General features: G+C 39.9%; 1 protein-coding gene across 1 annotated transcript; it reads right to left on the bottom strand.

Annotated features, from left to right (window-relative positions):
• Positions 1-32: 32 nt before the first annotated feature.
• On the bottom strand, positions 33-26,157 carry slc30a5 (solute carrier family 30 member 5). Its single transcript, XM_061876929.1, has 16 exons — positions 25,675-26,157; positions 21,955-22,077; positions 19,663-19,729; positions 19,476-19,561; positions 18,070-18,157; positions 14,985-15,072; positions 14,836-14,912; positions 14,601-14,771; positions 12,279-12,567; positions 9,964-10,172; positions 9,642-9,799; positions 9,445-9,574; positions 5,449-5,692; positions 5,144-5,370; positions 2,243-2,371; positions 33-276 (listed from the first exon to the last, which is right to left on the bottom strand). Exons 1-16 carry the CDS (start codon positions 25,743-25,745, stop codon positions 106-108), a joined length of 2,328 nt encoding a protein of 775 aa, XP_061732913.1. The 5' UTR covers positions 25,746-26,157; the 3' UTR covers positions 33-105.
• Between the last annotated feature and the right edge of the window lie 1,550 nt (positions 26,158-27,707).

Here is a 27,707-nt window from a genome sequence, read left to right as displayed (position 1 = left end):
AAAAAAACTACACGCATATTACAGAACACAGATAAGAAGGAATATAAACAGATTTATTCAAATAAAGTTATTTGGAAAAACATTTCAAATGGTCGCACGGACAGGTCACATGATACATGTTCCATCGTTTAAATACTTCATAGACTCCATCTGCTGCGTCAGAGCTAGAACGTCCTGGAATCCCGTGCTCAGCCCAGACATGTGCTGGAAGTACGCTTCCTTCTCCAACTGCACCGACAAGTTATTCACCCCAGCGTCTTTCAAAATAGCAGTCACCTGCAAGAGGAGTTGGAATGAAGGTGAACGTATGGATAAATTGATAAGTTTGCCTTCAAGTTCAACTCACTTTTTGCCACAATTCAGCATGACATCATGAACACAACCTAAGTGAGGTAGTGTTCCATCTCAGAGGGAACAACCATAATTTCCAATAACTCTGGTCTCAGATTCGAAGGTCCTAACCACCCCAAGAATAGGTGACGTTCAAACCTTGATGAAGTTATCAAGATCACATCAACCAATCAAATAGCAGAGACAAGATCCCCCAAAACCAGCAAAGTGAGCGTTCAAACTTTGAAAAACCAAACAAAATGCAGCATGAAACGCAATCAAATGTCTTGTTTACGCCCATGGGTTGGACACGTTTGCATGAACTCTCCGGCACTGATCCAGTGTTTAATGAAACCAAGGAAAGTCACACTGACCTCTGATCTTTGGCACGCAGGAAACATTTGTACTTTATTGAAAACTTCTTGAAAAGAGAGACCAAGGTATTTGGAGCGGAATATTCTAAATGGCCAACTGAATTATTGTCACATACTTTGTGGATTGTAATTACAATTGGATATGGTTTAATGCACACTTGCCAACCTTGAGACCTCCGATTTGGGGAGGTGGGGGGGCGTATAATTCACCAACTCGAGTATTTCATATATATTTCATATATACTATATATATATATATTTTTTTTTTTTATATATATATATATATATATATATATTTATGTATGAAATACTTGACTTTCAGTGAATTCTAGCTATTTATATTTATTTTATTATATATATAAATAAAATAAATAGTTGAATTTCAGACGGCACCTATCAAATACACAGTAATAAAAACACAGTTGTTTTACTAACTGTACTGTGCTTGCTGGTTACTAAAAAAAACAACACTTACCTTTCACTATTTGATTAACCTTTGTTCTGCCATTTTCGTATTGGCGAGCGATCTCCGAATCCGGGAACATCCTTCACGGATTTGTTGTAGATATCCACAAATGAGAACGGGATGTTGCTTCCAGCTATCAACATAGCTATTTTTGTCTCAGCATAAGATACACCATCGGCTCTCCATTTTGCGAGGTGGGCCATAATACTGGGTTGTGAACGATGCTGCGGACGCTTTGTGCTTCGCTGACTGACTGTTCATGGCTGAGTATATCCGTTCACCCACCGCGTGTTCAATGGAGAAGTCTGTTCTACAAAATTTATAGGCAAAATACCCATTCCTCTCGAACTCTCCTGGATAAACTGAAATTGTTTCCATTTGTTTTGGAACTTGCAAGCGTATTTCTTAATTTTGCTCGTCGAAAGTGTAATATATTGGGTTGGAGTCAATAACCAGGCGACGTGATGAAGTTACGTCTCTTTACTCTGGGCTTCAGAACAGGCTCTAATGCATGTTCCTTGACTGCACTTAAATGTAGAATATATTTACATTCTATTCTATGTACTGTAGATGGCAGTATTGTCCTGTTTAGGAGGGTCACAACATTGAATCAGGTCTGCATAGAGCTGGAGGGGGCGTGGCCTCCAGCACCGCCTGAATTTCGGGAGATTTTCGGGAGAACATTTGTACCGGGAGGTTTTCGGGAGAGGCGCTGAATTTCGGGAGTCTCCCGGAAAATCCGGGAGGGTTGGCAAGTATTGTTTAATGGATACAATGAAACACAATTAAGCATATAAAGTCAACTTGTTTTTCCAATCAAGGGTACTTAATGTGTAACATAAAAAACTGCCTTCTTTTTAATGACATATGACTAAGATTTGAAGGTGCATTAACTCTGTCATACATAAAGTATAAAATTAAGTTTGCCATAGTGTATCAATAAAAGCAACAAACAATAAAACATTGGAGTTTTAATAAATTGAACAATTATTATTGTATTGCTGCTTTGACTGATGAATAAATGTATTTATATCTCCCATGAAATGTATACAGCATGTGAGAAGGTATTTACCTGCTGAATGATGCGCTGCTCCACCACATCCGACATGACCTGCAGGTGGATCGTTCCTGCCACCACGCTGGCTGAATGTCTCCAGAAATGAGGGTCTCGATAGGACAAAACTCCTTCAATCTTTTCAATCTGGAAAAGCAACAGAGCGAATGAGGTGAAGGAGTCCCGTATACGCTAGTCACAAGTTCTAATGGAGTCGAGTCGGGGTGTAACGACTGATCGATGTATCGATTTATATTCCTAGATTTCACGTATATCGATCTGTGTTCGGAAAAAAAAATGTGCCTTGGCTCAAAAAAGGTTGAAAAACACTGTTTTAGGGAATGTATGACCGGTAGGAGACCACGGGAAAGACTCAGGACACGTTGGGGAGATTATGGCCATGATTTACTAACAGCCAAACACCACACGCTAAACAGCGGGTGCAAAAAATAAAATAGTGTGTACTATTTATGGTCGTGTTGCGTGTGATCTACTAAAACTGCGCGTACAATAAAAAAGTGGTGCAAACCGCCTTATTTAAAAGAGGCTTTTGCATGCATATTGGCTTTTACCACGGAGACAATCGTTTTCCTTACATTGATATTATCATGCTTTTACCTGTGTGCAATGTGTTAAACCAGCAGCACACATTTATGATCTGTAACACTTTCTGAATCGCAATCTATACAACACACTGACACTTCATTCTGTGCGCGAGGCTGTGTACCGCATCACCAACACATTTGTGTGTCTGGAAGACTCAGACGCAACAAAATTCACAATGTAGGAAAATATATTATAGTGGTATATTTTCTAAAAAAACAAATAAAACAAACGACATTTGAAAAAAAACTAAAGACACCAAAACGCATCAGTTGATTTAATTTTATTCCGTCTTACAAATTATCTAGCAGCTATAAAATTATTAATGGGAATTATATACCCAATGCGTTTGATATTTTATATTTTCGGACCATCCAAAATGTTGAGACACATGTAGGGCGAAGGATTCCTGTCTGTCCATCATCAGTACTCAGTACTCGCAAAACGGGGATGAGCTTTGATAAACCAATGATATTAGAATTTTGTCCTTCCAGTATTATTTTGATGTGAGCATATATTTCGCATTTCAATGAAGACGGAGACGCAAAATGGATTGCGAGCCTTATTCTGCTCACTTAAAAGATGCAATCCACTTTGCACAGTTTTTAGTAGATGAGCTTGTGTGCTATCAAGTTTGCACGTGTTTAAGTACACGCAAACCTTTAAGAAATTAAGCCTTATGTCTCCCAGCAGTGGATCCCCTGGGAGGAGCTGGACAAAGGGGTTGGGTAAAGGGAAGTCTGGGCTTCTCTGCTTAGTCTGCTGCCACTGTGACCGAATAAGCGGAAGATGATAGATGATGGACACTTAAAATTGTTGTGCTGGGCTTACAGCTCATTGGCACATTTTCATTTTGGCCCTAAGAGAAAAAAAAAATTGGGCACCCCTGCTAGAGTCGCAACCTCTAATGGAATCCAGTATACTCTCTAGTCACAACCTCTAATGGAATCCAGTATACTCTCTTGTCACAACTTCTAATGGAGTCCAATATATTCGCGAGTCCCAACTTCTATTGGAGTCCAGTATAGTCTCTAGTCACAGCTTCTAATGGAGTCCAGTATACTCTCTAGTCACAACTTCTAATGGAGTCCAGTATACTCTCTAGTCACAACTTCTAATGGAGTCCAGTATACTCTCTAGTTACAACTTCTACTGGAGTCCAGTATACTCTCTAGTCACAACTTCTACTGGAGTCCAGTACACTCTCTAGTCACAACTTCTAATGGAGTCCAGTATACTCTCTAGTCCCAACTTCTAATGGAGTCCAGTATACTCTCTAGTCACAACTTCTAATGGAGTCCAGTATACTCTCTAGTCACAACTTCTAATGGAGTCCAGTATATTCTCTAATCACAACTTCTAATGGAGTCCAGTATACTCTCTAATCACAACTTCTGATGGGGTCCGGTATATTCGCGAGTCACAACTTCTAATGGAGTCCAGTATACTATCTAGTCACAACTTCTAATGGAGTCCAGTATACTCTCTAGTCACAACTTCTAATGGAGTCCAGTATACTCTCAAGTCACAACTTCTAATGGAGTCCAGTATACTCTCTAGTCACAACTTCTAATGGAGTCCAGTATACTCTCTAGTCACAACTTCTAATGGAGTCCAGTATACTCTCTAGTTACAACCTCTACTGGAGTCCAGTATACTCTCTAGTCACAACTTCTAATGGAGTCCAGTATACTCTCTAGTCACAACTTCCAATGGAGTCCAGTATACTCTGTAGTCACAACTTTTTATGGAGTCCAGTATACTCTCTAGTCACAACTTCGAATGGGGTCCGGTATATTCGCGAGTCACAACTTCTAATGGAGTCCAGTATACTCTCAAGTCACAACTTCTAATGAAGTCCAGTATACTCTCTAGTCAGAACTTCTAATGGAGTCCAGTATACTCTCTAGTCACTCTAGTCACAACTTCTAATGGAGTCCAGTATATTCTCTAATCACAACTTATAATGGGGTCTGGTATATTCGCGAGTCACAACTTCTAATGGAGTCCATTATACTCTCTAGTCACAACTTCTAATGGAGTCCAGTATATTCTCTAATCACAACTTATAATGGGGTCTGGTATATTCGCGAGTCACAACTTCTAATGGAGTCCAGTATACTCTCTAGTCACTCTAGTCACAACTTCTAATGGAGTCCAGTATATTCTCTAATCACAACTTATAATGCGGTCTGGTATTTTCGCGAGTCAAGACTTCTAATGGAGTCCAGTATACTCTGTAGTCACAACTTCTTATGAAGTCCAGTGTACACGAGTCACAACTTCTAATGGGCTGACGGAGTCTCTTGTTCTCACCTTCTCAAGAGCATTGTTCAGGTCCTTCTCATGCTCAGGAGGAGTTCTCAGCAGTAGAACCTCACAAGCGTCTTTGAGCAGAGGGATCACACTGAGGAAGATGAGTGTGGCGATGAAGAGGGAGCAGATGGGGTCAGCGATCAACCAGCCAAACTGACGGATGAGGATGGTGGAGATAATGACGCCAACGCTGCCCAACGTGTCAGCCAGGACATGAAGGTAGACGCCTGAGAAGACGACAGGAACAATAATTACATTTTGCTTCTGGATACGCAAATGTTATTTAATATACACAGTTCCACCACCTCTCATGTTGGCATTCATGCCCCCTGAACTGTGGGAATGTCCATGTCCGCCATGTCCGTGTCCGCCATGAGCGTGGCCTCCATGAGCGTGGCCGTGGCCTCCGTGGCTGTGCTCGCCATGGGAGTGTCCATGGTGTGAATTTCCGTGGTCGTGCGTGGAGCAACTTTTTCCACCGTGGGAGTGAGCGTGGCTGAAGGCGCAGATTCCCACAAGGTTGACCAACAAGCCGCCAACAGACACGGGCTATAAGAAACACCAAGCAAAAAAATATAACAGATAAATAAATAACACCAAGCAGAGGTCAGACTGTTTACAATATAGGAGGTGTTTACGTCTAAGCCTCTAAGAGTAATTGTTTATGTCAACCTAAATGCAACTAATTTAATAAATGATAATAAAAGATTTGTTAGGCTACAGCACATTATTCTTCTCTATTTGTGCATTATTTTTTGGGGGGTTTAAGTATTTAGCAGAGCTGGTGCAGTCATTTTTTACTCCAATTAAAACTAATCGCAGACATTACAAACTTTGGTAGAATCCAAGTTATTAATGCCATGCTTTTATTTTGAAGCATACTTGAAAGTGAACAGAAAGTCCCTGTTTGCAGAGTAAGTAGACTGTAGTTATCCGCCTGTCCATGTTGTATGTTACTTATCTTTCTCTTATTGTCTTTATGTCCCTCTATCCCCCGTGGTTGCTACTCCTTGCTTACAGAGGTTTGGCCAGCAAGAGCACTATTGTACTTCCACAATTTCTGCTGGTTATTGTTGGTAGTGAGGCTGATAACGGCGAGGCTGGAGAGGACCATTACTGTTGTTGCAGTCATTAAGTGACTATAATGTGGTTTATACAACTGTTGTTGTGACAATTGTCCCTTGTCTTATTTCATGTCTCTATCTGTCTTTACTCTATCAATCCACTACTCTGTCTCTCTATCTCAACACAACTGGTCGAGACCCCAAAGAGCCTAGCTAAGTTCTGTCTGATTATTTTCCTTAAGGGTAGTTTTTCCTCGCCTCCGTCGCTGTGCTTAGTCATGTGGTGATCAATTGGTTGTCTTTAAAGTTTGTTGATCCATGTTTAAAGTAGCTACAACTTCTTATGTAAATTGGCGCTATAAAAACAAACTTGAATATAATTGAATCACACTACTTAGTGATAATAACGAACGGATAAAGTAAATAAAGGGCTAGAATTGATGTTACTATTATTGATACTTTTGACTAAATGTTACTAATTAATTTTGTGATTAGTGTCCGCCCTGAGATCGGTTGGGAGTTCAAACCCCGGCCGAGTCATACTAAAGACTATAAAAAAATGGGACCAATTACCTCCCTGCTTGGCACTCAGCATCAAGGGTTGGAATTGGGGGTTAAATCACCATAAATGATTCCCGGGCGCGGCACAGCTGCTGCCCACTGCTCCCCTCACTTCCCAGGGGGTGATCAAGGGGATGGGTCAAATGCAGAGGACAAATTTCACCACACCTAGTGTGTGTGTTACAATCATTGGTACTTTAACTTTTTAACATTCACCTGGGGATAGGTTGATTGGCAACACTAAATTGGCCCTAGTGTGTGAATGTGAGCGTGAATGTTGTCTATCTGTGTTGCCCTGCAATGACTTGGTCAGGGTGTACCCTGCTTTTTGCCCAAGTGCATCTGGGATAGGCTCCAGCTCCCCCGCAACCCCGAAAGGGACAAGCGGTACAAAATGAATGGATGGATGGATGGTCTTGAAGGTACCTTCTTATTGTATAATACTAAGATATTCAAATAATACAGTAAAACGCAGCTGATAGCTAGCTGGCAACTAGCACGCTAATCGCTAGCGGTCAATTAGTGTATTAATTACTAGTTGGCAACTACAGCACTAATTGCTTGCAGGCAAATAAAGCGCTAATCTCTAGATATCGACTGCTAACATGAATAGAGAAATATAAGAGTTTATTCAAGTTTTTGATTTAAAGCTGCAAGGTACAGTGAGTAGGGTGGTCACGTCACAGCAATTTATAAACTACGCAGGATGGAACGATATTGAACATATCGTTGTTTTGCCGTTTCAAAATCTTATCAAGGGCTTCACGGTGGAAGAGGCGCTGGTGCGTCTGCCTCACAATAAGAAGTTCCTGCAGTCCTGGGTTCAAATCCAGGCTCGGGATCTTTCTGTGTGGAGTTTGCATGTTCTCCCCGTGAATGCGTGGGTTCCCTCCGGGTACTCCGGCTTCCTCCCACTTCCAAAGACATGCACCTGGGGATAGGTTGATTGGCAACACTAAATTGGCCCTAGTGTTTGAATGTGAGTGTGAATGTTGTCTGTCTATCTGTGTTGGCCCTGCGATGAGGTGGCGACTTGTCCAGGGTGTACCCCGCCTTCCGCCCGATTGTAGCTGAGATAGGCGCCAGCGCCCCCCGCGACCTCAAAAGGGAATAAGCGGTAGAAAATGGATGGATGGACAATCTTATCAATAACGACGTGACTCGTGACGGTATCAAACAAAAATGGATGAGTGTAGTTTTTTTCTGGCACTTTTGCTTTGGCGGTTCTGAAAAATGGTTATCTTTTGATCTGCCTTTGCTATGCCCATTCTCTTCACTGCGACCCTTGCCTGCCTAGGCTTCTCAGATAAACAACAACAAAAACTTTTCAAATGAATATGGCGCCTCCGCCCCGACTAAAAGACTCCTGAGTGATGCAATGCTTTAGTCAGCGGCTGCATTTGGCTATTGGTGAACGACTACAGCTTTATTTACACAAACATCAATTTGCTTGAGAATGTATCTCTTCTTGTAGCGACTTTATCACTAATCTCATCTGTTTGTTGTTCACAAAGTTATAAGCTACTTAGCACCCCAGCTTGTGATAGCTCTTCTCTGCTGCTCGTTAGGTGGGTCAAATTGCGAAACCTCGTCTTGAAAGTGCCTCTCCCCACAGCCTGTGCAAATTAGGCTACTGCAGTATAGCGGCTGGGTGGCTGAAAAGCAGTTTTAAACTTAACAGCCAGCGGCTTTCACTGCAGTATGCGAATAGAAGCTCCACTTATCCCCGCACACAACTGTGAGGCTATAAACCTAACGTTAATGAACAAAATGAATGAAAACTGCTTTGACATAGTAACGGCTAACTAATTACCCTGTAAAATAAACAACACATTACTGCTTACAACACAGATTATCTGTGGGTTTTTTTTTTAAATACCGGTATATACCGTATACCGCCATTCGCACTAAAAAGGCCATGATATCAGTTTTGGTCCATATCACCCAGCCTAGCGTAAGTAATAAAAAACTATAATTATTTGACACTTGTTTGTATTGACAAAAGTGGTTTTAGAATGCAATACCTCAGAATGTCTTGCAGGTATGGAAAATTGACAAAATGTTTTCTTTGTATATTGTTCAGTTATGGACACAAGCTTGTGTCCGATGTTATTGTGTAACTGCTTGCTTCTAGTAGCCTATTACGTGTAACTTTTGTAAATAACTTGACTAACATACAAGAAAAGACTAACCATGTGTGCTTGTTGGAGGACATTTAGATGTTAACTGGCTTTGCACAAGTAAAATGCACTGCAGGACTGCTTCTAACAGAGATTGTATCACACATTTGACAAGCAAGCAGATATCATCTGATACTTGCTTATATTCGACCATGATTATCGGCTTGGTACACCTCTAATAAGACAGTCCATAAAAAAACACGCTATTAAAATCTAAGATGTTTCCATTGTGTATATTTTTTTAGACTAAACCTTGGTTGCTTACTGAATCAATTTCTGTGCGAGGCTCGATACGTTTTATATTGTGGGAATGGGCATCAATGCTGAACATGTACACAAAACATTCAAGCTGGCTGAGTGGAAATAAAAATGACTGCGTGGAGATTTGTCTCTGCACATTGTTGAGGAAATATCTAATAAATGCAACAATGGAACAACAACACCAGCGTGTTTGTGAAGAAGCTTTCACAAGAAGATGGGAAAGCACTTGACTCACAGTCAGCATGTCTGTGTTTATGTTAGGAGGGTCCAATAAACGGGTGACAGACTCCATGAAGACAAAGAAAGCGATGACCATCAGAAACAGGCCATTGATGAACCCAGAAAGGATTTCTACACGACCATACCTAGAGAGACAAGCACAGATTATCAATTCATGTACATTGAGTTTGAAAAATAACTCCACATTTTTACCCATAGGAGAATATCCTGGTGGCTTTCCAGCGTGTCATGAGGGCGGCAAATAGGCCGAGGACTAAAGCGGAGCAGTCAAACAACATGTGGAAGCCATCAGAGATCAGTCCAAGACTGTTTGTCCAAACGCCATAAAAGAGCTCAACAAAGGTGAACGCCTGGAACACAAAGATTCTCACGTAAACAATTCTGACAGCAGAGTGTCAACTTCACTTAATTATTCAAGACTAAAGAAAAACACATCCACTGCATAAATAGAGCCAATTGTTGTAAGGCCTGATGTTTCGTATGACAACATGTATGAATCCACACATCAACATACCAAGTTGAGACACAGGAAGTAGAAGATCTGTCTTGAGTCGTACTCCTCCAGGATCTGTTTCAAGGAGTCTTTGATGAAGCGTGGAAGCGACTGGGATGTGTGCTGCAAGGCGTCACCCATGAAGTTGTACAACGGTGTCCCTTCAGGGGAGTAACCCACTAAGGTGCCCTTGTGACCTTTTTTTGATGGTGATGACAGAATACTGGACGCTGCACGGGAAGAATAAAGACAGCAACTCTTCAAAGCGCTGCCAGAGCACCAACCTCACATGTAAATATACCTTAACAAGGAAATGTGGCCCATAATTTCACTGTTTTCAGGATTTTACATGTATACATGTTCACTAAGATATTAGTGATTATATACTTTAAAATGGAGTGAAAATTATGTTTTTAAAAAACATTTTCTCATCAAACAGATTTTTAAACTATTAACAACAGCAGCATATTTAAAATGTTACTTAAACTACTATATTTCAAGGTTTTAGGGCAACACTGTATAAAGTATTTGGGGTGAAAAAAAAGTGTCAGATGATATCAGATGCTAGCTTCCACATGTTTACCTTTTTTAAATAATTTGACTAAAATACAAGAAAACACCAACATTGTGTGCTCATTGGAGGACATTTAGATGTTGACTGGTTGTCTAACTTTGCACAGGGAACCACGCTGCCGGTACCGGGGATTATTTCACACATTTTACATGTAAGCACATATAAAACCATACATTTTTTGTTGATATCGGACTGGTATCAATATAAATAATAAATCGGGACGCCATTATTAAAAAATGTTTGATTTATTCACTGCAGCACATTATAAAAACTAAACTTTATCAGTTTTTTCTGGATTAAAAGGAGGTACTTTTTTCCTATGTTAAAAATATTAACCCTGCAGTATTTTTCTTTGCTAACAAGCACAATGTTTTGTATTCAACAAATAATTTTCATGAAACACAGACAAACACTGAAAAGGTGTGTCATGGTGCGTGCTATGGTGCCATTTTTTGAACGAGTTCACTCCTCCTGGGTAAAAAAATTACTTCCCGTTTCACGCCTGGACCCGGAACATACTGTTTATCCCGTTTCGTCTACTAGTCGTCTATAGCGTTTCTGCTGGAAGTGATTCTTCATTTATCTCTCCAAGGAACATTTGTAAGTTTTACAATACAACTAAAATAATTCACACTTACTGAACCGTCCCATGTGTGATGTCTGTAGGAGTGTTTTCATGCATTTTTGCACGTGCAATTGTAATGTAATCAAGCTACAGTCGTTAGTATTAGCAAATACGCTAACACGTTTACATGTGTCTGTGTTAGTATTATTAACTTACAAAAGCATTCTTTTTATATTGTTTCAGTTTAATAAATTTACTAAAACGTCACAGTGGAGTTATTAACTCTGTTTAGCAGATTGTAAAGCTGGCTACCGCAGCTAACAGCTCTATGACGATGACTTCTGTTTTGCTTGATCAGCCGTTTTACTGCCATATGACATAAGATATGTAAATAAAAATTTACAAAATCTTACGCATCAGTATATTTAAAAAAAAGAAAGTTGTTATTATACAGTAATATTTAAATACCAGTGCTCTATATCAGTGGTCCCCAACCACCGGGCCAATTGGTACCGGGCCACAGAATAATTTTTTATGATTTTTTTTAATTTTCTTAAAAAAAACATTTTTTTAATTAAATTAACATTAAAAAACACAAAATACACTTACAATTAGTGCACCAACCCAAAAAAACTCCCTTTTTCATAACAAAAAACACAAAAACAAAACAAAAAACACAAAAACAAAACAAAAAAAACAAACACAAAAATAATCCTTGACCGGTCCGCAGCTACAAAAAGGTTGGGGACCACTGCTCTATATATCCCGGAAATTATGATAACTAAAAAAATTACAAAAGTTGAAAAAATAAAGCATCAGGATCAATGTTATGTGATAAAGTTGAGATGTTAACAATCATTATTATTATTATTAGTTCTATTTAATTATTTCTATACATTTATTTTAATATATTCATAATTACTAATCAATAAAATATATAATAATTTGTCAGCAATCTAGAATGACATGATGTGTCCTCTTTATATAATTATATATGTCAGTGTATCATATGTGTAACCTTTTAGCGTATCTAAATTTAGTTCAAGTCTGACAATCAAATCACAAGGTTTTTTTTTAGCCTACTGTGTAACCTTTAGACACGCCTACTTTATGGGAACAAGTTGTGTGTGAAATAAATAAAGTAGAAAAGAAGAACTCATTAGAATGTCTTTGTTCAGGATCAAGTGTACTACTTACACATGATGAAGAAGATGGCACTGACCAGCACCCCTCCAGAGAGCACATGTTCTGTGCTGCTCTCCTGGGGCGGTTTGCTCATAGAGCGCAACTGGTCTGTCAGCGGGTGGGTCCAAAAGTTGGCGAGTAGCAGGGAGCTGGAGAAGAGAGCGATGGCGCCGTATCGGGCGCACCGCTGCACCTCCATTTTTGCACTGCAGATGGCCTCCACGTAAAACTGGAGGATGACTACGGAGAGGATGATCATGACGAAAGGCAGGATGAGAGAGGACCACGACTCTACTTTACTCTGCTCAGATGGAAAGAGAGAGAGAGAGATCCACAAAAATAGAAACGGTTTGCAATGTCACTTTAAAGGAAGCAGGTAAAAGTAGAGATGTCCTGATCAACATTTTTGGCCTACTATCCCAATCTGATTTCGAGTCCCGATCCAATACTTTGAAAATAGATTATAGAAGTGAAAATTTTAATTGCAAGTAACTAAGTAAACACAATAACACATTTTAAAAGGCTTATCTTATTAAATGTAGAACATGTTAGTATTGTTGAAATTAGATAACATATTACATTTGTGGTGTTGAATGCTACATACATTTTTTAAACAGAACAAAATGTCTCGTCCACAATAACTAAGAAAAAACTACTACTGGCTTCCATTTAGATAATTTGGGTTTTGCCCAGAAAGCCTTCCTTTACCCAGAGACTTACTCTCTGAGTTTGTAAACAATAACACAAACGATCAAAACATTATCAAAGTTTCCCCGAGACTGCTAAGATTCCTGTGGCGGTGGGCCGTGGTTATGAGCGGGGTCACCATGACGTCATCAAATAATTTGCAATATTTTCTCTGATGATATATTATATTTCTTTAAAAGGGCTAAAACATATTAAAGGCTTCATCTTTTCTCCTCCAAAGATATTGCTGGGTATTGTGGTCAAACAGCTCAATTTTTGTTTCATCTGACCACAGAACTTTCCTCCAGAAGGTCTTATCTTTGTCCATGTAATGTCAGATGAAACAAAAATTGAGCTGTTTGGCCACAATACCTGGAGTATTATGTTTAGGGCCTGTTTTGTTGCCAATGGAACTGGTGCTTTACAGAGAGTAAATGGTACAACAAAAATTAAAGAATACCTCCAAATTCTTCAGGACAACCTAAAATCATCAGCCCGGAGGTTGGGTCTTGGGCGCAGTTGGGTGTTCCAACAGGACAACGACCCCAAATACACGTCAAAAGTGGTAAAGGAATGGCTGAATCAGGTTAGAATTAAGGTTTTAGTATGGCCTTCCCAAAGTCCTGACTTCAACGTGTGGACAATGCTGAATAAAAAAAGTCCATGTCAGAAAATCAACAAATTTAGCTGAACTGCCTCCATTCTATCAAGAGGACTGGTAAAAAAATAATAAGCTACTGTGTGTATATATATATATATATATATATATATATATATAAATATATATATACACACATCCAAATCGTGTGATTTGGACTTGATGTCAGTTTTTCTCACATTTGCAAACACACCATTGTCTGGGGAAGCACGGAGACGAAAGAGTTTGCACGGGAGATAAAACCTTTTGTGCCATTTGTTATCCTAAAATTGGTAATAAAATTTAAAAATAGCGTCAGAGTTGGTGTGATTTCTTCTGGGGGCTACAATATTTTATATTATGTACTTATTTGTTTTAAGTAAGAAAAAAAAACAACAACATATTTTTAAGGTGTGGCGGTAATAAAACTGCCAAGGCGGCACGCCACATTCAACTACATTAAGGGGAAACCCTGAGGATTTTGTAATAACAAGAACATTGATGTAAGCACTCTAGTATCAGTTAAATACGCGAACCATACTAGGTATCGATAGTATTGACACTTGGATCGCTCACCCCTACTTAACATTGAAGCTTTAGCAGTTAGCTTTTTTTGTGTCATCACGCTGTGTGTGTGTGTGTGTGTGTGTGCGTGTGTGTGTGTGTGTGTGTGTGTGTGTGTGTGTGTGTGTGTGTGTGGCATGCTTAGCAATTCATGCAACTCCTGGATATGTGTAACAAGAATATGAAAATGTAATTATGTTTCCCAGAGAGGGCATCATTTTTAAAGGAATAAAACCATATCAGTACAATCTTTAGTACGTAAACACTGGTACACAGCTGTGATAACAAATTGGCTGGTCTCTGGAGCTTTTAGCCGATCGCCGATCAGTTAATAAAGGCAAATATCGACCATTATCTCTGTGTAAAAGTCCTATTTGAATGTAAACTGCTCATTGTGTTTGTGATTTCAATTCCTCGTGACTAAGTGCTTCATTCTCTGCACTTACTTCAGTGGTGACTGACAGCACTATGACCCAGGGCAGCAGCACCACAGCAGACACCAGGTTGTCCAGAGCAAACAGGCGCTTGGATCCTCCGAGCTCCACTGAGAGCTTCCTGGAGGCTGTGTGGAAACCCACCTTCAGGCACAGAGACACCACCAGCAGCACAACACCACCCTGATGAGAAGAATTGATGAGTTTACAAAAGTAACTAAGCTTTTTTCAATCACACCAAACTTACTTTGTGATCTGCGACCCCTAAAAATGCGATGCCGGTGTAGAGGAAGTGAGTTAGCGCACTGTCGTGATGCCCCTCGGCTAATGACAGCAGTCAAGGATCACACATAACCATAATACAGTCATCACTGATCGTCAAGTCATGAAGGATACGATGCTCTGCCATCTTGGCCATGAGATCATCATTATCGAAGAGGAGTAGGCAGATTACTGCGATGATGAAGAGAGCTGCGCCTCTGGTCTGGAAGACAAATTCAATGGTCATTAATGTTTTCAAGTTATGTTAGCAGCAAATATGAACCGTGAAGACATTTCTAGTATAGTGCATCACGCACATCAAACACATCAAAAAAATAAATATATATAATAACTTAGATTTATATCATAATAATAACTAGAGGTAGGAATCTTTGGCCACCTCATGATTCGATTACGATTCAGGAGCTACGATTGGATTAAAAATACATTATTGATGCATCTTTAATTTATGTATATTGATGCAGTTCTACATTTCTTTTTGTTTCACTAAATGAGCGTTTATCACTTGCAACTTTAAAAAAAAACAATTAATTTGGTATAAAAAACTGTTAAATTAATTCCCACTCATTAAATTAATGAAAATGATGTGCAAAACTGGAACATAAGTGCCCAATAGTAAAGGAGCTAGTCATAGCTCTCGTTAAGGTGGTCTGCATTACTTTATTTACAAAAAATAAATCAATTATCGATTGTTGACGTTTACTAATCGATTCTATAATCGCCCATGTCCAAATTCCGATGCATTTAAAAATCTATTATTTCCCTGCCTCTAATAATAACTGCATTTATTACTGATAAAGTCAAAAGTCATTCATTCATTAATCATTTATCATTAATTTTATTAGATATGCTCCTGAAGAAATGATCATTTGTGTTTTGTAGGAATATGTAACCATATGAAAATTTCATATCACGTTTATCGTGACCAGAATTATTATTATTATTATCGCTGCAATGTTCAATGTGCCCAAAAAGTACTTTATCAAAACTCGGATAGTCTGATGATGATATATTTTTTCTTTATGGCACGATGCAAAGTTTGACTGTTTGAGGTGTTTAATTCTTGATACCATGTGACACGCATAAGATACAAAGAAGGCATTTTGACGTGGATGCAATGGACAGAACTACAAAAATTAGATTGTAATGAGAGAAAACCAGAGAGACCACTGGTATGTCCAATAATTACGATTGTTGGTGCTAAGATACAGTTGGATATTAACACTATTTTGATAGTTATTTACTAAGCATTGAATGGTTACTGCTCATAGTGTTTGATGCTATCCCTCTTTAGTTTAAGGTTATCAACCTATCCAGAAAAGCTCTTGTAATAGATGTGGTGTAAAATAAGGAACAAAATCTCCTGGAGTTGAGCTGATAAAGCGTACTCTACAATCTTCAGTCTTTTCAAGTGCGGGTGAAGAAAAGTCCCAAAGAACTTGATACCTACTATCTTGCCTGTTAGTGTTTCTTATGTTTCACCTGCAGTGTTTTAGTCTGTTATCTGTTTCATGCCTAAGTTTGTATTGTTTTAAATGATAACTTTGTACTATAGCACTTCAAGATTTAGTTAAATGAGAAGTACGTAATAAATCAGCGGTCCTTAAATGCACCGTAAAAACACCTCTGTCTCTTTTCTACTGAGTATGGAATGATGACTATGTTTGAGAGAGAACAACTTGTGAGTTCAAAGTGCAAAATTTAATATCTTACCTCAAACAGCAATATGTTTATATAAGTTTAAAATGGGGTATGTCGATTCTTAATTGGGAAATAAATTATTGTCTCTTGTTTTCATTTTAGCATTTGAGCTTGTCGTTTGTTAAGACGGGAGGATACTGTCACGGCGTGGCGCAGTGGGAGAGTGGCCGTGCGCAACCCGAGGGTGACTGGTTCAAATCCCACCTAGAACCAACCTCGTCACGTCCGTTGTGTCCTGAGCAAGACACTTCACCCTTGCTCCTGATGGGTGCTGGTTGGCGCCTTGCATGGCAGCTCCCTCCATCAGTGTGTGAATGTGTGTGTGAATGGGTAAATGTGGAAGTAGTGTCAAAGCGCTTTGAGTACCTTGAAGGTAGAAAAGCGCTATACAAGTACAACCCATTTATTTATTAATAGAATACATATTTATCCATCCATTTTCTACCGCTTATTCCCTTTTGGGGTCGCGGGGGGGCGCTGGCGCCTATCTCAGCTACAATCGGGCGGAAGCATATTTACTCGTTACTAATTTATTTCCCTTTGTTATTTTAAGGTATATTTAATGTTGTGTTTTGGTCGTTGAATAAATATTAATGTTTTCAAATCAATGAACAATTTTGCTTTTTAATTATGATTTCAATATACCTGTGTGAAGTTGGCTCCCCTTATCACTGCAAATATTAAAATAACCCTGCTATTTGTTTGTGCTACAGCACGTTTGTGGTGTAAACATTTTTGTTTGTATCGTTACGGTTTTTACATTTTCTGATTAGTGACATCATCCAGCCAACATTTTTTTGTCTAACTATTATAGTTTTTATCTTATTAACTTTTAATGATTCAAAACCGGCCCCCCCACCTTGGCAAAACGTCCCCGAAATTGTCCCATTTGTGTGTGCAGCAAACATTTTTGTTTGATCATTATAGTTTTATGTTATTAACGCTTTATAGTTTTAATGTTAATATTGTGTTATTATTCATAACCAGCCCCATTACATAAAAACTGTAATAAAGAACGGAAATTTTCCAGCACAGACTTTGCACAAACGAATGGGACAACATTAGGGAATATTTAGACAAGGTTAGAGGACTGGTTATGAATAATAAAACACTAATAACTTAAGAACTATAATAATTAGAAAAAAAATGTGCAGCTCGAATGTAGTGCAAACGTTGGGACATGTTTGGTTTGATTTTGACAACATGGGGGGCTGGATGACAAAACCAGTCATAAAATGTATTTTACAATCATTCAAAACGGTAACGGCACATACAAAAAATTTACAGCAAAACAAACACAAACGTAGCACAAACGAATGACAGTGCTATTTTCAATATTTGTAATGACAAAGGAGGCCAACTTCACACAGGTTTTCAATATCAATCAAAATAATCGTGATTATTATGTTTGCCGTAATGCATTAATGTAAGCTAAATGACGACAACACTTGACCAAACATGTCTGTTGCAGCACAATCTGTAAATGCTGACTCTTTACCTTAGATGGTCCTCCTCCTGAACTGGTAAAAAGGACGCAGAGGAGTGCGATCACCACCACGTCACTGTGCTCGAAAAGTAATAACGCCCTGTAAAAGAAACCCAACAGACCATAATGACACATTTAAAGAGGCGCTATTATGCAAAACCAATTCACCCTACCTATTGTTGGTACCTGCTTATGTGTATTCGGGATCTGCTAATGTCCCGAATATTTTAAACAAAATCATGAATGCATGGCGGAGATATTTATAAAAAAACATCTTTGCCTTCCTTTATATTTCTGCTAATGATTGGAATTTGCCCCATTAGTTGTTCTCATTGTTGTCAGCGGATTATCCATACATTGAACAAATTTACCGAAAGTGTTTTGCCTCAGTCCACCATTGTAGTCAATAAACTACTTCTTTTTCTCTATCCTCTTATTGTGGGGCAGACCGGCTCGTAAATCCACATGCATCCTCCACTGTTACCATTTCCAATACCAAGTAGCTTACAGTTGTAACTTATATCTTACATATAAATTACAACATGGATGACGGGTAGGAGACCCTGTTCATGAACCACGTAAATAAGACAACGCATCCTGAATAGACGGTCAGAAAGCAGCCTTAAAACAGTCCGTGAAACAATCGATACACATTTTTGACCAAATAACCACTATTAAATGTTATGTAGACCACAAGTAAGTGTTTTAAATGCAGAACAAAATGATAATATGGACCCTTTAAGGCAGGGGTGTCAAACATACGGCCCACGGGCCGGATCAGGCCCGCGAACAGGTTTTATGCGGCCCGCGGGTTAAATTTGCTTAGTATAAAAATGAGCCGAAATGTTTCAATCAATTAAACTGCTGTTCTAAATGTGTCCATTAGATGTCGCAATAGCAATTATTTGTATTTTTGTAGATTATGCTATATATGTAAAAAAAAAAAAACATGTTAGTGCATCAATCAAGTAAAATGAGCAAACTACATAAATAACATCCTGTAATTTGATTTTGATATTATTTTTTTCATCTTGATAGATTGAAGATTAACACCAATGAGTTGACTGATGAATATTATCACATCATTCATTCAGAAAGTATAAATACGGACAAATAAAGATAGAATACTATTAACATGTAAGTGAAAAAAAACAAAAAAACATTATGATTTGTAAATTTGTTCTACTTTTAAACAAAGAAAACAATCTGAAGTTGTCTTTATTGTTAAGTTATCATGCCGTGATTTTACCAGTCCGGCTCACTTGGGAGTAAATTTTTTTCCATGTGGCCCCTGACCTAAAATGAGTTTGACACCCCTGCTTTAAGGGCTTCCGAACAAGAGCATGGACAATCGATAAAAAGGATAACACATTTTCTCTAAAGCCATGTTTATATGTATGAAGACATGTAAAATTTACCTCAGTGGTCCACAGAGAGTCAGACCAAAAAAGCCCAGCAGGGATATGATGCAGCTGAAAACAGCATGCTTTAGTAACTTTATCCACTGGAAAGACAAAACATTTCAAAGAAATAAGTTAACCATCATGACACCACATGTGAAAAAAGGAAAGCGTAATCTAGCACAAATGAAAAACCCAAACCAACCTGTCTTTTTGAGATGACTTTTCCAGAACTAAATGGTTTTTGAAAGAAAAGTAGAACAACAGCAGACCTAGGAATAATAGCAGATACATTTCAACACACAGTCATTGTTTGTCTTTAGTCATTGACTGAAGAGTACATGAACATTCTAACAGAAACTTCCAGTATGATTGACAACATGGAAGAATGTTGCCTCCAAACCAAAACTAGATTCTAATCTTAAAGACTGGACCATTTCCAAGGGACAATGGATAGTTAGTCATGTCTCAAGTACACTATCAAAATTAAGTGTCCATCCATTCATCCATTTTAAGCAGGGAAGCCCAGACTTCCCTCTCCACAGCCCTTCCGTGGCATTCCCAGGCCAGCTGGGAGACATAGTCTTCCCAACGTGTCCTGGGTCTTGCTCGTGGCCTCCTACCGGTCGGACGTGCCCTAAACACCTTCCTAGGGAGGCGTTCGGGTGGCATCCTGACCAGATGCCCGAACCACCTCATCTGGCTTCTCTCCATGTGAAGGAACAGCGGCTTTACTTTGAGCTCCTCTTGGATGACAGAAATTCTCACCCTATCTCTAAGGGAGAGTCCCGCCACCCGGCGTGATCTTGTCCTTTAGGTCATAACCCAAAGCTCATGACCATAGGTGAGGATGGGAACGTAGATCGACCGGTAAATCGAGAGCTTTGCCTTATGGCTCAGCTCCTTCTTCACCACAACGGATCGATAAGCGTCTGCATTACTGTAGACGCCGCACCGATCCGCCTGTTGATCTCACGATCCACATTTCCCTCACTCGTGGACAAGACTCTGAGGTACTTGAACTCCTCCACATGGGGCAAGATCTCTTCCCCAACCCGAAGATGGCCCTCCACCTTTTTCCGGGTGAGAACCTTCGACTCGGACTTGGGGGTGCTGATTCTCATCCCAGTCGCTTCACACTCGACTGCGAGCTAAAGATCCTGGCCAGATGAAGCAATCAGGACCACATCCTCTGCAAAAAGCCGAGACCTAATCCTGAAGCCACCAAACCAGATCCCCTCAACACCCTGACTGCACTTAGAAATTCTGTCTATAAAAATGATGAACAGAATTGGTGACAAAGGGCAGCCTTGGCGGAGTCCAACTCTCATTGGAAACGGCTCCGACTTACTGCCGGCAATGCGGACCAAGATTTAGTCTATGACTTAGATTGGTCGGATTTAGTCTTAGACTTAAGAATGGTCAGATCTGGTCTCTGACTTAGATTGGTTGGATTTAGTCTTAAAATAAGATTGGTCAGCTTTAGTCTCATACTTATATTGGTCAGATGTAGTCTTAAATTAGTCCGATTTAGTCTATGACAAGAGCTAGTCTTAGATTGGTCAGATGTAGTTTTAGACTTAGATTGGTCAGGTATGTTCTATGACTTAGATTGGTCAGATATAGTCTATTACTTAAATTGGTCTATGACTTAGATTGGTTAGATCTAGTCTTGGATTTAGATTGGTCAGATCTAGTCTATGACTTAAATTGGTCAGATGTAGATTTAGACTAAGATTGTTCAGATCGGGTCTCCGACTTAGATTGATTAGATCTAGACTTAGAATTAAATTGGTCAGATTTAGTCTTAGATTGTTCATATCTAGTCTATGAGTTGGATTGGTCAGATCTAGTCTTAGACTTAGATTGGTCAGATGTAGATATAGACTTAGATTGGTCAGATGTAGATTTATACTTAGATTGGTCAACTCTGGTCTATGACAGATTGGTTAGCTCTAGTCTTAGACTTAGATTGGTCAGATTTAGTCTCCGACTTAAATTGGTCAGATGTAGTCTTAGATTGGTCAGATTTAGTCTATGACTTAGATTGGTCAGATGTCGTTTTAGACTTAGATTGGTCAGATCTGGTCTAAGACTTACATTGGTTGGATCTAGTCTTAAGACTAAGATTGGTTAGATCTACTCTTAAGAGTTAGATTGGTTAGATCTAGTCTTAAGACTTACATTGGTTAGATCTAGTCTGTGACTTAGATTGGTCAGATCTGGTCGGTGGTTAGATCTAGTCTGTGACTTAAACTGGTCGAATCTAGTCTGTGAGTTAGATTGGTCAGATCTAGTCGGTGGTTGGATCTAGTCTGTGACTTAGATTGGTCAGATCAAGTCTGTGACTAGATCTAGTCTAGGACACTGATCATACATGGAGCGGACAGCCACAATCAGACAGTCCGATACCCCATACTCTCTGAGCACTCCTCACAGGACTTCCCAGGGGACACGGTAATTTTAATTAATTGCTCTTTCAACGAGTAATACTCACCCTAACTTCAATATGAAGATAAACTGTACAATGTGAACCACTTTAAGGATGTCGTATGATTCAAAGATTCCCAGGGCCTTGAGGATCTTGGAGACAACTAGCAACACGATGTACCTAGTTAACCTGCAGATGAAAACAAAATACAAGTATGACCTTCAAATATAATCAAAATAAATCAAGGACTTGTTTACTTCAAATTAGAGATGTCCGATAATATGGGACTGCCGCTATTATCGGACAATAAATGCTTTAAAAATGTAATATTGGAAATTATCGGTATCGGTTTCAAAAAGTAAAATGTATGACTTTTTAAAACGCCGCAGTACGGTACATGGACGTAGGGAGAAGTACAAAGCAGTTGCGTCTCCCAGTCACTCTTGCCAACCCTCCCGATTTTCCCGGAAGACTCCTAAATTTCAGTGTCCCTCCCGTAAATCTCCCGGGGCAACCATCTTTCTGAATTTCTCCGGATTTCCAGCCAGACAACAATATTAGGGGCCTTAAAGCCAATGCCTTTGTGTGTCGGCCCAATCACATAATATCTACGATTTTTCACACATCTTAGTGAATGCAAGGTATGCTTAGTCAACAGCCATACAGGTCACACTGAGGGTGGCCGTACAAACAACTTTAACACTGTTACAAATATGCGTCACACTGTGAACCCACACCAAACAAGAATGACAAACACATTTCGGGAGAACATCCGCACCGCAACATAAACACAACCGAACAAATAGCCAGAACTCCTTGCAGCACTAACTCTTCATGGACGCTACAATATACACCCCCTCTACCTCCTACCCCCCCCAACTCAACCCCGCCCACCTCAACCTCCCCATGCTCCCTCAGGGAGAGCATGTCCCAAATTCCAAGCTGCTGTTTTGAGGCATGTTGGCATTGTTTTTTCCATAACTTGAGTTGATTTATTTTGTAAAACCTTGTTACATTGTTTAATGCATCTCAACCTGCCACTTCGGAGGTTCTTGGGCCGCAAATATTTCAGTGTTGTGTAACTACATGAGCGTACAAAAATTAAACCAATGCACTCCACAAATATACAGAACAATTCAGCACAATATGACAAATACCTTGTTCAGCTAGCCAAATGTTCTTGCTGCTGCTGATGGCTCAAAGTCTTTTGCATGTCTGCAACCCCAAATACTACATCAAAATCTCAACAGACTCCGGCTTATTAGTGATTCCTAGAGCCCAAAAAAAGTCTGCGGGCTATAGAGCGTTTTCCGTTCGGGCTCGAGTACTCTGGAATGCCCTCCCGGTAACAGTTCGAGATGCTACCTCAGTAGAAGCATTTAAGTCTCACCTTAAAACTCATCTGTATACTCTAGCCTTTAAATAGACCTCCTTTTTAGACCAGTTGATCTGCCGCTTCTTTTCTTTCTCCTATGTCCCCCCTTCCCTTGTGGAAGGGGGGACATAGGGACCTCGGACTACGTTAAGGTAACGTGTGGAGTTCCCCAGGGTTCGGTCCTTGGCCCTGCACTCTTCAGCATCTACATGCTGCCGCTAGGTGACATTATACGCAAATACGGTATTAGCTTTCACTGTTATGCTGATGACACCCAACTCTACATGCCCCTAAAGCTGACCAACACGCCGGATTGTAGTCAGCTGGAGGCGTGTCTTAATGAAATTAAACAATGGATGTCTGCTAACTTTTTGCAACTCAACGCCAAAAAAACGGAAATGCTGATTATCGGTCCTGCTAGACACCGAACTCTATTTAATAATACAACTCTAACATTTGACAACCAAACAATTAAACAAGGCGACACGGTAAAGAATCTGGGTATTATCTTCGACCCAACTCTCTCCTTTGAGGCACACATTAAAAGCGTTACTAAAACGGCCTTCTTTCATCTCCGTAACATCGCTAAAATTCGCTCCATTCTGTCCACTAAAGACGCTGAGATCATTATCCATGCGTTTGTTACGTCTCGCCTCGACTACTGTAACGTATTATTTTCGGGTCTCCCCATGTCTAGCATTAAAAGATTACAGTTGGTACAAAATGCGGCTGCTAGACTTTTGACAAGAACAAGAAAGTTTGATCACATTACGCCTGTACTGGCTCACCTGCACTGGCTTCCTGTGCACTTAAGATGTGACTTTAAGGTTTTACTACTTACGTATAAAATACTACACGGTCTAGCTCCATCTTATCTTGCCGATTGTATTGTACCATATGTCCCGGCAAGAAATCTGCGTTCAAAGGACTCCGGCTTATTAGTGATTCCCAAAGCCCAAAAAAAGTCTGCGGGCTATAGAGCATTTTCCGTTCGGGCTCCAGTACTCTGGAATGCCCTCCCGGTAACAGTTCGCGATGCCACCTCAGTAGAAGCATTTAAGTCTCACCTTAAAACTCATTTGTATACTCTAGCCTTTAAATAGACTCCCTTTTTAGACCAGTTGATCTGCCGTTTCTTTTCTTTTTCTTCTATGTCCCTCTGTGTATCGGCTGGGGACATCTCTGCGCTGCTGGTCCGCTACCCTTGGGATGGTTTCCTGCTGGCTCCGCTGTGAACGGGACTCTCGCTGCTGTGTCTTGGATCCTCTTTGGACTGGACTCTCGCGACTGTGTTGTATCCATTGTGGATTGAACTTTCACAGTATCATGTTAGACCTGCTCGACATCCATTGCTTTCCTCCTCTCTAAGGTTCTCATAGTCATCATTGTCACCGACGTCCCACTGGGTCATTATTGTCACCAATGTCCCACTGGGTGTGAGTTTTCCTTGCCCTTATGTGGGCCTACCGAGGATGTCGTGGTGGTTTGTGCAGCCCTTTGAGACACTAGTGATTTAGGGCTATATAAGTAAACATTGATTGATTGATTGATTGATTGGGGTCCGGTCCGATGACCATGGATGAAGTACTGGCTGTCCAGAGTCGAGACCCAGGATGGACCGCTCGTCGGGACCCAGGATGGACCGCTCGCCTGTATCGGTTGGGGACATCTCTACGCTGCTGATCCGCCTCAAATTGAGATGGTTTCCTGTGGGCGGGACTCTCGCTGCTGTCTTGGATCCGCTTGAACTGAACTCTCGCGGCTGTGTTGGAGCCACTATGGATTGAACTTTCACAGTATCATGTTAGACCCGCTCGACATCCATTGCTTTCGGTCCCCTAGAGGGGGGGGGGGGGGTTGCCCACATCTGAGGTCCTCTCCAAGGTTTCTCATAGTCAGCATTGTCACTGGCGTCCCACTGGATGTGAATTCTCCCTGCCCACTGGGTATGAGTTTTCCTTGCCCTTTTGTGAGTTCTTCCGAGGATGTTGTAGTCGTAATGATTTGTGCAGTCCTTTGAGACATTTGTGATTTGGGGCTATATAAATAAACATTGATTGATTGAATCTCGCGAGAATAGCGGTGTGACAAAGGAAATAAATTGCCCCTTTTATAGTAAACCAAATGTGTCTTATTTACAAAAAATATAACATGACTTCACAACCATAATAATTTTCAACAAAAAATGTTAACCCTTAAAACAAAAAATATTAAGTGTCAGTTTTCAACAACACTTACAGGCATATTAATGTGTTAATTCCACGACTGTATATTTTGGTATCGGTAATTAAGAGTTGGACAATATCGGAACATCGGCCAAAAAAAAGCCATTATCGGACATCTCTACTTCAAATCATGCCACATGATCAAATTAATAAAACAAAGTTAGTTTCTGAGGACAAATACTGTACCTTGAATTAGGAACTTCAACCATTCCCAGTTTACTCCCAGAGAGAACATTGCTGCTGTATTTCTCCTCCATTTTACCTTCCCATGTACGCTTTATACCATTACTGCTATCTGCAATATCAACGTCACCTGTAACTTATTTACAGTAGATGGTTGTCATTAAAATACTTTCATAATTGTCGTTTTCTACTATCTTGGAGGGCAAATAGACTTATGGAGAAGCCTTGTTGCTCTGGAGCTTAGCAACGAGCTAACACGCTAACTAACCATCTGGCTTGACTCTAGTTGCTGTTTTTTATCCACTCTCAACACCTTGACGCTTTTTTTCCAAATCGTCTATTACGTACTACAACTGTTTAAGATAAATAAATAACATGCCAAGCAAGTAATATGACATTAAATAGAGCAAAATCCTTTTTAAAAAGGACCGAGCGGAGAACACTTCCGGACAAGATAAACAATCCACGTCACTGTTTTCTTTTTCTTAGGTTTAAAGGCGGGCAGCAACCGTCACTTCAAAGACGCATACTACCATCTAGTGTCCAAAATTGTGAACTACAGAACCTACTTTATTAAATGCCTACTACTACTGACCATGCAGTCTGATAGTTTATATATCAATGATGAAATATTAACATTGCAACACATGCCAATACGGCATTTTTAGTTTACTAAAGTGGGATTTTAAATTTCCCGGGAGTTTTTTCTTGAAAACGTTGTGTAATGATGACCAGTACGCGTGACGTCACGGGCTGTTAGGATTAGGAAATATGAGCGCTGCACACACACACAGCTAAAAGTGGTCTGCTTTAACCGCATAATTACACAGTATTTTGGAGATGTGTGTTGCTGAATCTTTTGCAATTTGTTCAATTAATATTGGCTCCGCCTCTCCATAGCTTCTAATGAGGTATCATCTATAACTGTTACCGGGAGGGCACTTTGTATTGAAGCAGCTTGTTCTGGCATTATTTGATGTTATACATTTATTGGATAATGATTTCATACCTCTACATATTTAAATCTGTTTAACTAAAAGTAAAAACTTAGATAGGGAACCAAATCTACCAACAGAACTAAATCTGCCGCCAACTATGCTAGTTAAATACAGGAGCTGGTCATATTATTAGAATATCATGAAAAAGTTGATTTATTTCATTAATTCAACTTAGAAAGTCAAACTTGTAGAATGTATACATTCATTCCAAACAGACTGATACATTTCAAGTGTTTTTTGCCAAAAAGGAGATGATTATAGCTGACAACCAATGCAAACCCTAAATTCAACATCTCAGAAAATTTAAATATGGTGAAAAGGTCAGATATTTAAGACACCTGGTGCCACACTCTAATTAGCTAACTGACTCAAAACACCTGGAAAAGCCTTTAAATGGTCTCTCGTTTTGATTCTGTATGACACACAATCATGGGGAAGACTGCTGACTTGACAACTGTCCAAAATATGACCATTGATACTTTAAAGGAGGGCAAGACACAAAAAGTAATTGCCAAAGAGGTTGGATTTTCCCAGAGCTTTGTGTCCTAGCACATTAATAGAGAGGCGAAGGGAAGACAAAGATGTGGTAGAAAAAAATGTACAAGCAAGAGGGATAACCGCGCCCTGGAGAGGATTGTCAAACAAAACCGATTAAAAAATGTGGGGGAGATCCACAAAGAGTGGACTGCAGCTGGGGTCAGTGCTTCAAGAACCACCACGCACCGACGTACGCAAGATATGGGCTTCAGCTGTCGCATTCCTTGTGTAAAGCCACTCTTGAATAAGAGACAACGTCAAAAGCGTCTCGCCTGGGCTGGGCTCACAACAAAAAGGACTGGACTGCTGCTGAGTGGTCCAAAGTTATGTTTTCACATGAAAGTAAAGTTTGTGTCTCCTTTGGAAATCAAGGTCCCAGAGTCTGGAGGAAGACAGGAGAGGCACAGAATCCACGTTGCCTGAAGTCCAGTGTCAAATTTCCACAATCGGTAATGGTCTGGGGTGCCATGTCATCTGCTGGTGTTGGTCCACTGTGTTTCC

The sequence above is a fragment of the Nerophis ophidion genome, linkage group LG17 (assembly GCF_033978795.1).
Source record: "Nerophis ophidion isolate RoL-2023_Sa linkage group LG17, RoL_Noph_v1.0, whole genome shotgun sequence".
Classification (NCBI taxonomy): domain Eukaryota; kingdom Metazoa; phylum Chordata; class Actinopteri; order Syngnathiformes; family Syngnathidae; genus Nerophis; species Nerophis ophidion.
The sequence above is the reverse complement of the archived record's forward strand: the minus strand, read 5'-3'. Positions and strand labels throughout refer to the sequence as shown.